This window comes from Nematocida displodere (assembly GCF_001642395.1).
Source record: "Nematocida displodere strain JUm2807 chromosome Unknown 5, whole genome shotgun sequence".
NCBI classification, from domain to species: Eukaryota; Fungi; Microsporidia; genus Nematocida; species Nematocida displodere.
In genome coordinates, this window is record NW_027138154.1 from 23956 (window position 1) to 38402 (window position 14447).

Genomic DNA, 14447 nt, shown 5'->3' on the forward strand with positions numbered 1-14447 from the left:
GTGCTTACACAAGCACCACCAACACCTGTGTCTATAAATAAAGCTACCTTCTATAACTGAACAACTGAACAGCACCCACCCGCACCCAGACTCTATAAAAGCATTTATTGAAAGTTACTAGGTGAAAAAGTAGACAAGTTTGTCCTTTCCACCAGCCACAATCATAAACTCTCTAATGTCAACGGCAAACACCTGATCTTTGCACACAAAATCTGAAAGAAGCTTCTTTTTTTCTACGGAATACACTTTAACGGTTTTATCTGCAGAACAAGACACTAAAAGATTCCCGGTGGATGAAAAGACTGTTTGGTATGCCAGCGACGTATGTGTTCTAAAAATATGCGAAATCATTCCGTTCATTGAGGTCCATAGACGCACCGTTCTATCAAAGGAGGACGTCGCAATGTATATCCCGTTGCAGGCAATGCTAACGCTCGTTATCACATCCCCGTGTCCAATTAGCTTCTTTGCCGCTGTAAAAACCCACTTCCCGTTCTCATCCCACCTGGGCCGCCAGATAATGCCTGTTCGGTCGTCGCTAACGCTCACAAAAAAGCTTTTGCCTGACCCGAAGACGCACCCATCACTGTTTGCAAGAAACTTGGTCATGTCTAAACCGTTGTGGGTGCTTAGCCCCATAATCCACTTCGTGTGTCCTTTCAGGTTTTGAACAAGCAGTCCGTCTTTATCGGTCACCTTGATGCAGCAGTCTCTTCCCGCTGAGAGCAGATGGTCTCCAAAATACACGGTGGTTATTACTGGCTTTTCATGGAAGATGCTGCGGACGTGCCCTTTGGCGTCCCAGACCCCCACGCTGGCGTCCCTGGAGGCCGTGGAGAACCTTTCGCTGTCCTGTCTCCAGGCAATGCAGGTAACCCCCTGCTTGTGGACTTTTTTGGTATAGACAACCTCCATGGCGGGAATGCTGATCAAAGACACCCCTCCATCCATCGACCCAGCTGCTAGGTACTTGGAGTCGGGCGAGAAACAGACTGCTTGCACCCAGTGGTGGTGGAGAGGGATGGACCGGATGGGCGATTTGGTGGTTCCACACCAGAAGCGCACCGTTCCGTCGCCTGAGGACGTGCAGATAAAGCTGCCGCACGGACTCACTTTAACACAAAGCACTGCCGCCTTGTGCCCAGAACACGATGATGCCAGGTACCCCGGCGATCTTGACTTCTTTGGGGGGTCATCTGGGTAGCAGTAAATGTTCACGGTGGTTTCGTTAGTTATCTGGTGTTTCTTGAGCGCATCTTCAAGTGTGGTTGTAATTTCTGTTCCAAAAACAAACATTCTCATTTTATCAGCGTCCTCTGTATTTGCCGGAAGAAGCTGTCTCAGAGATTGCAGGGTTATTTGGTTGGGTAATTGAAGGGAAGGCCCCAGGGGTGTTTCTTCTTGTGAGATAAACTGGGCAATTACTTGAAGCTGCATATAAAAAATTCTGCAGTTTTAATTTTTACTTTTGAGACGTTTTTATTAACTAGCCCTTACTTTTTTTGATCTTTTTACTAGATGCCTTTAAATTTCATCCGGCAGCCAATATTCATTGCTGCAAGCTCTGCCACAAGGTATTTGAAGACGTATGGGAAGGCCACCCGAACCAGAGCCTTTGGGCTCTGGCACCCGGTGCATTTAAAGGCGTTGAAGAAACAGAGCGTGTTGCAGTGCTTGCAGACGTTAAATGCTGCTCCATCGCTGCACGCCATCATTCTATCCTGGATAATGGTTGTTGCTCCGTGCGAGATAAGCGCATCCCTCTCCATTTCTCCAAGACGGATGCCTCCTGCCCGCTTTCTTCCTCCAATTGGCTGCTTGGTCAGGTTATGGACCGGGCCCACTGTTCGCACCTGGTACTTGTCCCCGACCATGTGTCTTAGCCTTTGATAGTACACCATCCCGAAAAAAATATCAACTTTTAACGGTTTTCCCGTTATGCCAGAATAGAGCGTTTCTCCGCCCCCGCGCCTGAATCCATAAGACTCAAGCTTGTCCCCGAAGTAGACGTGTGCATCTGGTCCATCTTCTCCATAGCTGAACATTGACCCATCCTGGAGCTCTCCGCTGTACGCCCCTACCTTGGTGGCAATGTTTTCAATGAACATCCCCATCGACATACGGCTGGGAAACGCGTGTGGGTTGATGATAAGGTCTGGGGTGATGCCTGACTCGGAAAAAGGCATGTCTTCGTCCTCATAGAGAATGGAGCAGACTCCTTTCTGTCCGTGCCGGCTGCTGAACTTGTCCCCAATGGCTGGAAGTCTTGGAATGCGGAACCGGATCGACGCGCCTCGTTTGCCGTCCTCCGTGTCAAAAACGGCCACCGACTCTACCCGCAGGTCTTCCATGCTTTTGTTCTTTGTTTTGACTTCCTCCATGACTTCATTGTCCACCACGGTGTAGATCTCGTCGCCGTCCTTTATGCTGGCTCCAATGCTTGGGAGACCGTCATCTCCCATCAGGGTGCCCAGAGTCTTTGTTTTCTCTTTTTTCAGGTTAATCTCTTCTGTTTTGAGAATGGCGCCTCGCATGAACCCGCGGTTAACACTCGCCTTGTTAATGACAACAGCATCCTCAATGTCGTACCCCGTGTACGACACAATCGCAATCATAATGTTTTTCCCGATCGGGTATCTTTCCAGATTGAACTTTTTGTAGATGTCCGTTAGAAGGATGGGGACTTGTGGGGAGTCGAGCACGTACGTCTTCTGGTCTGTTCGATACTTTTGCGAGTTTAGAGGGGTGCCCATTGACTGCTTGGCCATCTGGCACTGGTATATGTTTCGGGGGCTTGGGTTGAAGTTTCCAAGCGGCGTGCTTCCAGCAACAACGCTTAGCATGTTGGCGGCATCAAGCTCCCTGTGCGTTGGGTTCGTTGTTTTGGTTTTTCCCAGGTTCTCTATCTGCAAAAAGGCCTGCTCAGTCGTTCCAATGTACTCAACCGCATTCTCGCGAATGTTCAGAACGGGGCGCATCATCCTGTTCGGGGTGTTGACCAGAATGACTGCGGGCTGCACCCCCGCGTGGTTCTGATAGAACACTTCAAGATAGACCATCTTCTTGTTCTGGATCTTCTTTTTTCTGATGCCCTGGACGAACACAGGCGCCAGATCACTGGTAACTGACCCCAGCACCACCCCGTTCTGAACCACCGGTACGCCCCCAATGGTGCCGCCCACCGCCAAGAGCATCCCCAGCTCAACAAGTTCGTGGATGGGCATTCGGTGGCTCAGGTGCGAGATCTCGCACTGGTGGGCGAGGTGGGTGAGGAGACCGCACGGCGCGCCGTCCGGGGTGTGCACCGGGCAGAGGAACCCCCAGGACTCCGGGAGAAGCTTTCTAATCGAGGTAGTTCGGATTTCTTCAAAATACGCCCCCCGGTGCACCGACCGGAAGTGGCTGAAGAATCTCCAGTAGTTGAGCCGTTCTGCCTGGATCGAGAAACCTGTTTGCTGCATCATGGCAAAGTTGCTGCTGTTCCGGAGAACCAGGTTACCTGTTGAGAGGAGCTGCCCGAAGGTGGAGGTAATGTCTATGAAAGCGTACTTAAATGCCCTCTTAAGGAACGTGGAACTTGTTAGCAGACCGTTGTGCAGGATTACATGCCCGAGCAGCGACCCAACCAGCCGGTGCCTGATTATGTCCACTTTTTCAGCAAGGATTTCCGTAAAGATATCCCCCACAGTAATCAGCTCGTGGGAGTCAAGAGAGTCGCTGTTGTCTGGAACCACTTTCTGTGCCACCACCATAAGAAGCTTGGCCACACAAAGAATAACAACTTGGTACTTTTCCTCAAAATCATCGGTGTGAACTGCAACTGCGGCGTTGATCAGCTTCCGCCCATACTCCGCGTGCGTGGAGATCTCCGTGTACTTCTCAAGCACCGCATAGAACGCGTCTATATCTTTTGGGAGCTCATTGAGGATTTTCTTACTTTCACTGGTTTTTTTGTCTGCATGCAACCCGAAAGCCCCTATCTCAAAGAACAGCTTAAACCGCGCCCCTAGATAGGAAATCGCCTCGGTCTGGGTGACCCTTTTTTCACAGGAAAAACTCTGAAGCAGAAGCGTGGCGTACTCCACCAAACCTGGGTCGTTCCCCAGGGCTGCGCTAATCGACCGGTGTATCTCTTTGTCCGTCTTCCCCGAAAGAGCCCGGAGAATCATGGGCAGGGGAATAAAATACTCTCTTTTTCTTATTTTGATCTTTACTCGGATCGAGTGATCAGTGAGGTAGTGGAGAGCCATTTGGGAGGCGCACCCGTTTTTGTCGTGCGATCTAAAGGTCACTGCGTACTCCGACATGTTCTTTATCTTTTTGGCCATGGACGGCCGGTATACTCCCACCGGAAGGTACTTTTTCTGGGTCTGGATAAGCCGGCAAAGCTTTTCCAGCCCGTTGTGCACAAAGTACCCACCAAGGTCGCCCATGTCCTCCTTGGCCTTGAGCAGCCCGGCTTCATCCATTGCCGAAAGATGGCAAAGATCGCTCTTTACCATAACAGGCAAGTGCCCGATTTGGACATGCTCAACTGTTGGGTTGCCATTGATGCTAACTATAACGGTGGCAGTTATTTTTCCCTGGTAGGGCCGCGATGTTATCCGGCACTCGTAGGGAAACGTTTTCCTTCCCGGGCCTTTCCAGCGCGGGTCAAAGTACTCTGGGCTGTCGACGCAAATGCTGTCAAGAGACAGGGTTAGGGTGTTTCCTACTCCGTCGTTTACAGTAACCGGCTCAAAGTTTCTCACAATCCGTGGTATTGCGACGGCCACAAATCTGTTGTATGAGTTAATGTGCGGAAAAGCCAGTCTTTCTGCTTCTTCGCTCATGGTGTGGTCTGTAGAGAAAAAAATTGTACATATGTCTGGGGCTGAGTCTGGGACATAGGCGGGGTCTGAGTCTGGGTCATAGGCTGGGACATAGGCGGGGTCTGGGCCTGGGACATAGGCTGGGGCGGGGCCTGGTGCCTAACTACAATTATATTGTGATTTGTTCAATCAGCTGATTGGTGGTCTGGTGGCATATATAGATGGAGTCCTGGAAAATAAAATAATGGTGTGTTCTAGATACAGCAAGATACCTCAAATCCTGGCTTTTGTGGTGCTGGGGAGGTTTGCTCTGGCGGCAGGTGCTGAGTCCGTGGAGTCTGAAGTGCAAGAACTTGAGAAGCAGGGGCAGGCGCTGTGGGCAGCAGTAGAAATGTCGCTGCCTGCCAAAATACTACCTGAACCCCCCACCTGCTTCAACCTAATACCCACCATAGCGTTTAACAGGCCGCAAAAATTTGTGGACTATACCACAGATGGGATCAAAGCGGTCTTCTTCACCCTGTTCTACAAGTCCATTTCTAACGGTATGTCCACTGACGGCCTTGCCAGGGTCTACCTCAACTTTTTCACCCCGGAGGACATCAAAAGATGCACCAAGCAGATCCAAAAAGCAGATAGCATTTATGTGTCCACCAAAACAAAGGACTGCATTGTGAGACATTACATCCACTTTGCTGTTCTTGGGGGCATCAAGGGAATAGTTGAAACCTTCAGGATAGGCGCCCTTGAGCCGGTAATCTGTGAGAAGCAGAGACAACTAGTCTGGAGCAACTGCTTCTTAGTCATCCAAAAAGCCACCAGGACCAACCGGTGGAACAACAACCAGTTCGGGCTGTTTGACCTGTCAACGCTTTTTAAGCGGGTGAGGCAAGAGCTGAAAAAACACAAGGTTCTTCATCCAGACTGGTGCAAACTTATCGCAAACATTGTCAAAGCGCTGGGCGCCTCTGAGGACGAGCTCAATAGGAGGTCCCACCCCGAGAACCAAATGGCTGTCCTCCGGGCGCTTAGCACGGCACTGGACGGCCAAAGTCTTAAGTCGATGCTTATTCGCAACCTAAGCCTGGTCCCCGAAGAGGCGGAGACAGTGGCACCGCGCACAGAGCCTGCCGCGGTGGAGGTCAGCCTACTCCTCACCTCGACTGTCACCGCGTCTGCCCTAAGAGCAGTGCTTTCCATGTTCCAGTTCCGGGGCGAGGTAGCCATCCACAGTGAGTACATAGGCATGGAGGACATGTGCGGGTTTGACGCCTTCAGAGGGGAGAGGCTTGTCCACATTAGTCTGAAGCACGTCTACCCCCACCCCACTCCGTACTTCAGCAGCTCGGGGCTGACTAAAAAGATGGAGGGGCTGCTAGGTGTCTTTGAGCAGGTAAGGAGCAGTTTCAGCCTTCCGTGGTGGATCTTCAACGAAATGCTTGGGTGCAAGCTTGAGGCCAAGCACCCAAAGTCTCTATCCCTGACGTATGTGGGGCACAACCATCTAATGGAGTTTTTGGCTGCTGGGAGAGCAGTGCTCTTCTTCAACACCAACCAGTTCGTTTTCCTGGAGCTTGTGTTTGACAACGATAAGCGCCTGGACATTGAAGATTTTAGCATAGCGCTCAAGTGGGTGAACCACTTCTGCAAAAAAGTTGTCTGTTCAATATCCCTCCCCAAACTAGCCAACGCCCACATAATCACCGCTTTGGACATGCACCACAGTGGGCTTTGCCCGCACATCCTCAGGCTCTACATCAACAAAGCTACTATTTGCTAGCAGGTGTGTGAGGGTTTGGCGGGTCGTGGGAGCCAAAGGACCATCACACCCCCTCATGCCCCGCCAAAAACACACTATGATCACCCCTGATGGCAAAAACACCCCCAAATAGTATAAAACGTGTCTCTTTTTATTTAAAATATTTCTTATCTATGGCAGCAGAGCAAAGACAGACACCGCACATTAAGGTCGAGAGTTACTCAAGAAAGACACCGAAGCAAACGATGCTTCTGCAGAATGTGTCCTTTGAGCTACCTAGGGGGAAGATGACGGTGCTTATTGGCCTAAGCGGGGACGGTAAAAGCATGCTTATGGACAGCGTGGCTGGAACCTGTGCGGCCAACCACACCACCTACGGCACAATACAAGTCGGCACATCCGAGGGACTGGTGGACAGAGACCCGTGCCAGTGGAGAAAGAGTGTTTCATACAGCAGCCAAAGCGGGCCAGACTACGGAAACATTCCCCTTGAAAGCCTCCTGAGAGACTCGGCCGTCTTCAATAACGTGCCGCTTGGCAAAGTCGCCCAGTACATGAAGGTTTTCAAGCTTACCAAGTCGGCAGCGGTCGCATACAAGCATCTTTCAGGTGGCGAGCAGAAAAGAACACAGATAGTCATTGGGCTCCTCAAGCAGAAGGGGCTAAACATCTGGGACGAGCCCCTCACGGGTCTGGACAGCGTTATGGCCAAGACAGTGCTTGAAACAATGAAGGCGGCCAAGGTAACACAGCTTGCAAGCATTCACCAGATCTCGGGTCCATTCTTAGAGGTGTTTGACAATCTAGTGCTGATGTACACGGCAACAGTAGTCTACCACGGCCCCATCAAAGAGCTGGCCTCCTTTATGAAGAAGCTGGAGATTGCCCCCCGCGAAACAGACGTAGACAACATCAACTACCTTCTGATGCTATCAAGCATTGCACATGCAGAGAGCGAAGAAGACAGAGAAAACATGCAGCTGCTCAAACACTATGCAGAGTCGATCCTTTGCCGCCCAGTATCGGCGCAGGCATCTAAGAACGTCGCCTTTGTTCGGCCCACGTGGCCAAGTTTCCGCACAGCCGTTACTATCTGGAGGCGGTCGATGTATTTTGACAAGTACTTTACTGGCTACCTCTATATTAGAGAGCTTTTCTTCTACACACTGCTCATTCTTATCCGGCTGGGCTTCTTTCGGATGTTTGCCAACCATACAACTGGCTTACTAAACCTGGAGAACCCGAACACTCTGTCTTTCAAGTTCCTAACCTCTGAAAGTGCCAAGGGGCTGATGGACGAGACTCTCCGCAAGAAGGCAATTAGGTGCTTCAACTACTTGGGGCTGGTGACTGTTAATCAGGACATCTGGACGCTGGGGGTGTACATTTTCTGGATTTCGATTGTCTTTGGGACGCGGGTCACGGGCACCAGGAACCAAAAGCTTTGCCGGGAGAACATCCAGGAGGGAGAGTTTGCCCCCACAAGTTTGCTTTTGGCCCAGGTCCTGGAGAACTTAGTTACGAAGGGACTTGTTCCTTTTGTGGCGTTTTTGGCCTCTATAGCCCTGTCGGTTGCGATGGGCGATGTTTCAATGGGCGACTCTCCAGGGTTTATTGTTCCTCTCTACTGCGTTGGGGCGCTTCTAGCTGCACTGTGTGTCTTTATGTACCACACTTTCTGGCAGTGTGTCTCTTTTCACTCAAAGCTTAAGGTGCTTGCCTCGATGCTGCTTATAACCATACCGCACACCTTTATTTGCGTTTTCTACCTTACAATCCTAACCTCCCCCAGCATGTTTCCTCTACACCCGTACAATAGCATGGCTGGGGTTCTTAGCAGAGGCTACACGACCGTATCAAACGGTGGGCAGACGGTATTTGGGCCGGAGAATCTAGCCAAGGAAAAAGATTTCATGTCAATGATTCTATTTAGCATACTCGTTCCTCTGTGCATTAAGCTGGTCGAGTGGCAGCCGCCAATGGTCATACCCTATTTATACCTCTACACAGGCGCCTACCTGGGATACTTTCTCCCGTCCTTGCCAACCACCGAGGCTCTAACTGGCGGTGTTTTGCCAGAGGAGTTTCAGAATTTAAACCAGGAGCTTCAGAAACACCTTCTGGGAGCTTCAAGCCACGGGCACCTTGTGTCTTATCTGAATCCAGACACCCAGAGCCTTACACTCCCCTTTGGCTTCTTCTCTTTCATCTGGAGGTTTGGGTCTTTGCTGTTTCTTCCCTTTCTTTTCATGGCAGGCGCAGTAGCCCTGAGACACGTCTCTATTCAGCCAAAACTAAGATAAGACTGAACCCACGCCACCCCTGGCGAAGCCAGTTGATGGTTGGTCAATAAACACACCCAGCCACTCCAGAGCGAGTACTTGTTCTCCGCTCGGTTCTACCGCGCCTCGTTTGCGTTGTGGGCAGCGAACATTCTGGATACGGCGCACTGTATCTTGTGGTCTCTAGAACGGACAGCCGATGGGTGTTTTGATCTTGCAAAAGATTGTATTTTTGCAAAACCCCCCGCCTTTGCATATCTACACTTTCCAGATTTTAGCATATTTTCTTGGTAGGTGATAATATCTTTGGCAAAGGTTTGTGATTTATTACCGGAACACCCGAACTCACCACAGAGCAGAGGCCTGGCGTGCTCTACTCTATCAGCAAAGGCTTCTGGGGCGGCGTGTAAATGAAGTCTTCCGTTTTGGTGCTGTACATCCCGGATGCGTCCATGTACACCAGCAGCACCTCTTGGTAGGCAAAGGAGGCTCTGCACGCCGGACACTTGAGGGTGGAGCTACGCGGCTGGCTGGCTGCCAAATCTTCGAGGCAGAGCCGGCAGCAGTAATGGTGGCATGGGAGTACCATAAAGGTCTTGGGCGTGGACATCGTTCGCGAGGAGAGGCTTTTGATGGCGTAGAAGCATATCATGCAGGTGTATGCCGGAAAGCGTTTCTTTGTCGGGATGAAGCCCTCTACCTTCTCTGCAAGCAGACACCCGACCTTTTTCAAAGCCCATTCAAAGAAGAGGGAGAAAGGAAACTCGGCCATGGCCACCTGCCCGGGGCGTGCACGCTGCAAGCACGGGTTCTGTGTCCGGTACAAGGGAAGTCGCTGGCCATCCACCACCAGGCTGTCTAGATGGGGGTAGTCTTGAACCACCACGGTGTACCCGACAATCTCTTCTGGCACTCCACTCTCCTCAGGGTCAGGTAGGTCATTGTCGATCTCAATGGCTTTGGGGCATGCAAAGTACCTCTTCACCCACTGAACCTTTTGGATAAGGCCCTCTTTGGTTTCCTCCAACCCGCTTCTAGACTGGAGAGCAACGGTGCACATCCTGAGGTACCGCCCATGGGTGTAAGTCAAGGCTTTCAGGGGCCTTCTCATCATGTCATCAGATAGCCCATTGATTCGGATGGTTTCAACGTCGAAAAAGTATGAGGTTTTTGTACAGGTTCTCAGAACTTGAAGGAAAAGGCTAGCTGGCATACTGGTCACGTTGGACAACTTCAGGGTGTCAATAATGATTGGCGGTATGCTAATGTTTGGCGGAAGGTCTTCCAGCCCCAACTGGGTAGTTCGGGCTAGCGTCTTAAAGAAGGCGCAAAACATGCTCTCCAGATGCAACAGGCTCCGAAGATAAAGAGCCTCCAACACCTTGCATGAGAGATTGTCAAGAAAATCTAACGACCTAGCGGAGGACCCAATAACGCGGACGGTAAGGCTTTTCTCAAAGTGGTACGCCCCAAGGACCCAATCAAGCGCGTCCTTGGTCATGTAGGACAGCTCCAAGACGGAGGGGGAGACTAAAAGGCGCAGAGACGCCCCAGCCCCCACCCTTCCCTGTTTGCGCGGCTTTATTGCCCGAAGCGTGCATGGCTCTGTGAAGCGTATGTTTACAAAGCCGATAGTTTTCGGGTTAGAGCGCCCAAACACCTTCATGATTTTCAGCAGCCGACTCTTCTCCGTGTCCTCGGTGTACTCGGCGGTGTAGCTGCCTGCGCCATATATCAAGATCCAGGTCAGCTCAAGTCCAGGGACTATGTTGTCCGGTATCTGATCAACTGGGTGCTCGGCCAAATAGATGCTCAGCCTGGGCTTGGTCAGATTGTCCATCTTTCCGCCCTCGTCAACGCCTAGCTCGACTCCACAGCGCCCAAAAAACGCAATGGTCTCGGCAATGCGTGGCTGTAAAACAGATGCGCTTTGCACAACGCCCTCTAACGTGGGCCGGGTTGCTTCCTTGGCTGCGTTTCTGAATTGCATTGTGTTTGTTTTTTTATTGGCACCTGTCTGAATATAAAGGTGTCTGTTTGATATTTCAGGCACACCAGTCTTTAAGGCTCTAAATCTAGCCCCTCCTTCCTTGGCTGGGTGCCAAGGTTTTTGGGGCTAATGGGTCAAGGACTTAGAACAAAGATACTTTTTTTAAACGGGTGATGAAACAAAAGAGCACTAGCAGAGCACCAAGAAACAGAAACCTGGGCCATTCGAGGACGCTACTGTTGGCAACGCTTTGGTTCTTCGTCCGCTTGGTAAGATCTTCAAGGGACGAGGATGATTTGGGCTGTGCGCCTACCCGGTATCTATTTCGAGAGTTTTGCACACCCGTCGGATATGATACCCCGCACAACCTAAAGAATATGCAGACGCTCATACAGCTCTTTTCTCCGTCAACCCCCGAACTAGCGGCCTTTAGCGGGAGCCAAAGCGCCAAAGCAATAGCCATGTACTTGCCATCTGTGCCCTGTCTTAACATCAACATTGGCAAGTACAGCTATTCAGGAGAAAGGCAGCTAAACTTTATGAACCTTCCCCTCCAAAAGATACACATCTACAAGACCAAAAACCACCAGGGCTTTGGGTTTTTCTCTACCAATATACATAAGTTTGAGACAATCATGTCGAATATACTCGACTTGAACGTCCATACATTTAAACTTTCCAATCTATCTACAATATGCCCAAGCCAGAAGATGCACACCATAACCCGAACGAAAGATCTGCTGAATGTACGGGTTAAAAGCCTGGTGTTTGACAACGTGTCTAGATACGTGATTCATATGGGGCTGGCAAAACTGGCTCTGGCCAGTCAGATAAACCTTACCATAACAAATTGTAAGCTAACAACCCTTCAGTTTATGGACAAACTATATTCCCCAGACTCTGGGTCCGTCCCAGACATTAGATCACTTTTCCTAACCAACCTCCCCTGCCTAACGGACTTCTATTTGGATTGTCTTCAACGGCTTGGCCCCTTGGAGTGCTTGGTGCTTAGAAACCTGGGCAGAGCCATGCTCCTTCCCGAAGAAAACAGAATGGGGCCAATGCTAGAGTTCCTGATGACAAAGTCTATAGCACGCCTCACCCTGCCCATAGACATCTTTGAATTAGTATGGAGCATCCCGGACTATGGGGTGTTCAGCAACATGAATGTCAATAGCCTGTTTATAGAGGATATAGACGAGCCCAGAATCAAGAGCTTTGTAGCCGCTAATGACCGGGGCAACTTCAATTACACGTACATGCCTAACCTGTCGCTTCGCTTCAAGCCGAATGCCATTCTAACGGCTGCGGGGTTTGAGAGCCTACTGAGGTGGGTGTGCATCTGTTTTGGATACATCAAGACAATCTCGATCCATATGTCCAACTGGAAAGATCTTTTGCCCCAGGTAGCGTCCAGGGAGTGGGAGCTTTCCATCCATCTGCTAGAGGCGCTAAAAATTGGTGAGGAAGAAGCAATACTCACAGAAACGTGTCTATGGAGAGAGGATGCGTTGGTAGGCGATCTCCCCGAACTAACCCGAAAGCCCAAGTGGGACGCGATTCATATCATTCCCCTGGACAAGTACAGCAGCTGGGCTACTGGAACTATATTCAGCAACTTAACCCAAGAAGCAGCCAGCATCCTCCCAGTGAACATGCGAGATGACAACCCAACATTCAAATGTCCAGTTTGTCTATGCCCGGAAGAAGGTCAAGCGGTGGAAAACATGGCCCCTAGTGTCTGCTTGCTTGCGTGTGGACACAGCCTATGCATCGAGTGTTTGAATAGACAGTTTATTGATGATGCCCAACCCTATACCCGGGACATACTCTGGGTCACTGACTGCCCAAGCTGCAACCAAACCATACACCCAAGCACAATCACACTACTCACCCAGAAGCACCAGGGAGAGATGTACTGTGTTCTTGCCCCCATATGTGCCCACCTGCTCGATATTTACCAGTTCACGAGACATATTTCAATGCACTTTGAATGTGTGGCTACCCCAGATGTTGATGTTGCAGCAGAACCAATTGTTCTATATGTAGAATCCGTTGAAGATGTCCAACCCGTGGGCATTGACCCAGAGATCAATCCCGGCCTCTTCCACAGAGTCTGGCGCTGGATCTATAACTCTGTTCATCGAGCCATACAATACGTGATAGACCTGTTGCCCTGAGGAGCCAGAAGCTTAGCTTCTGAATGTTTTTTCAGAGCATGAAAGCGCCCCATGCCTCGGCACATATCCACCTGCCATGCCTCGGCACACATTAGAATAAACGCCCTGCTTACCCGTCCACACCACACAACCTTAGTCCTCTCCAATCCAAGTGTTTTATTTGTGTTCGGGTGCAGCACGGTACTCTGGTGCTGGGGCGTGTAGCTTTGCTTTGCACTCAAGATATTTTAAAGTTGCACTCTTAACTCAAAGACCAGACTAACCCGAACTAACCCGAACCCATTCTACCACAGCACAAGGGGTGTGGCACTGGGCCGGGTCCTTTAGATTAAGGCTGTAACTTTAAGTTACAGGGGTGGGCAATAGGGGCATTAAACCAACAACCAGCCAGACTGCGCCCCAGCCCATAAACCACTAATAATGCATTTTGACAGCAGCCACCAACCCTGTGATCAAATATAAAAATGATTTTTTAAGCATAACGAAGCAAATGCAAACGGACAAACGCATTGCTGTGTCTCTGAGAAGGAAGCAGACCATGCTTGGGGCGTTACTAGGCCTGGTAGTCTTTCTGTTGGTTGGCAGCTTAAATGCTGCCGAAGAGGAGAACTATTGGGTGATAGACAACAATGAACAACCCCCCGAACCCCTCGAAATCGGACCTAGCATCACGTACCTTGAGTTGCAAGCTGCTATCCCCACACTAGAGAAACTGCATAATCTCATCAAGCTTCTGAGCAAGTCAAACCCGGAGCTAGAGCACCATTTAGGGTGCCAGGATGTTCAGCAGCTAACAGACACTATAGAAGCTGTTGCTTGTCTTAACATAGACCTAGACATATATAGTGTTGACGAACTGAACCTGACCCCCCTAAATTTGATCTGGTCACTCCGGAAAGTACACATTTTCAACAGCGACGATGTGGTGCCTATCCTAAACCCAGTGAACACTGAAAAGAAGTTTATCTGCCTAATCTTAGGCATGTCCAACATAAGAATCCAGACGCTTAAGATTTCTAACCTAGACAAACACGCCGTCAAGTTCGACCATCCTATCCCATGGAGATTAGTTGCCGTTAAACATCTTGTGTTTGATAACGTGTCTGAATATGTGATTGGGTTTGTCACAACAACATTTAAGTTTGGTGTGGTGGCGTCTCTAAGTCTTACAATAGGATATTCCGACATAACAAGTCTCATGTGCTTGGACAATATGAATGTTTCTTGTTCTTTACCTGAGCAGACCACTTTTTCACTCACTCTGGAAGACCTGCCGCGACTTACAGACTTCCAATCTAAGTTCTTTTATAGGGTTAGCTGTCTTGGTTACATAGACTCTCTAATGTTTAGAAATGTGGGAAGTGGCTACTTTGATTTTGAAGCAAACAGAATGCGCAACCTGTTTTACTTTATAGGAAGCGAACC

General features: G+C 50.0%; 6 protein-coding genes across 6 annotated transcripts; 3 read left to right on the top strand and 3 right to left on the bottom strand.

The window, feature by feature from the left end:
• Nucleotides 1-117: 117 nt before the first annotated feature.
• Nucleotides 118-1437, bottom strand: NEDG_01447 (ribosome assembly protein 4; the record flags this gene model as incomplete). Its single annotated transcript, XM_067688865.1, has 1 exon — nucleotides 118-1437. One exon carries the CDS (start codon nucleotides 1435-1437, stop codon nucleotides 118-120), a length of 1320 nt encoding a protein of 439 aa, XP_067544452.1.
• Nucleotides 1438-1514: 77 nt separating this feature from the next.
• On the bottom strand, nucleotides 1515-4832 carry NEDG_01448 (DNA-directed RNA polymerase I subunit RPA2; the record flags this gene model as incomplete). Its single annotated transcript, XM_067688866.1, has 1 exon — nucleotides 1515-4832. The coding sequence occupies one exon, from the start codon at nucleotides 4830-4832 to the stop codon at nucleotides 1515-1517; it is 3318 nt and encodes a 1105-aa protein (XP_067544453.1).
• Nucleotides 4833-5055: 223 nt separating this feature from the next.
• NEDG_01449 (uncharacterized protein) lies at nucleotides 5056-6591 on the top strand (the record flags this gene model as incomplete). The annotated part of the gene is made up of 1 exon (XM_067688867.1): nucleotides 5056-6591. The coding sequence occupies one exon, from the start codon at nucleotides 5056-5058 to the stop codon at nucleotides 6589-6591; it is 1536 nt and encodes a 511-aa protein (XP_067544454.1).
• Nucleotides 6592-6743: 152 nt separating this feature from the next.
• NEDG_01450 (uncharacterized protein) lies at nucleotides 6744-8873 on the top strand (the record flags this gene model as incomplete). Its single annotated transcript, XM_067688868.1, has 1 exon — nucleotides 6744-8873. One exon carries the CDS (start codon nucleotides 6744-6746, stop codon nucleotides 8871-8873), a length of 2130 nt encoding a protein of 709 aa, XP_067544455.1.
• Nucleotides 8874-9225: 352 nt separating this feature from the next.
• NEDG_01451 (uncharacterized protein) lies at nucleotides 9226-10842 on the bottom strand (the record flags this gene model as incomplete). The annotated part of the gene is made up of 1 exon (XM_067688869.1): nucleotides 9226-10842. One exon carries the CDS (start codon nucleotides 10840-10842, stop codon nucleotides 9226-9228), a length of 1617 nt encoding a protein of 538 aa, XP_067544456.1.
• A 173-nt stretch (nucleotides 10843-11015) lies between these two features.
• NEDG_01452 (uncharacterized protein) lies at nucleotides 11016-13022 on the top strand (the record flags this gene model as incomplete). The annotated part of the gene is made up of 1 exon (XM_067688870.1): nucleotides 11016-13022. One exon carries the CDS (start codon nucleotides 11016-11018, stop codon nucleotides 13020-13022), a length of 2007 nt encoding a protein of 668 aa, XP_067544457.1.
• Nucleotides 13023-14447: the final 1425 nt, after the last annotated feature.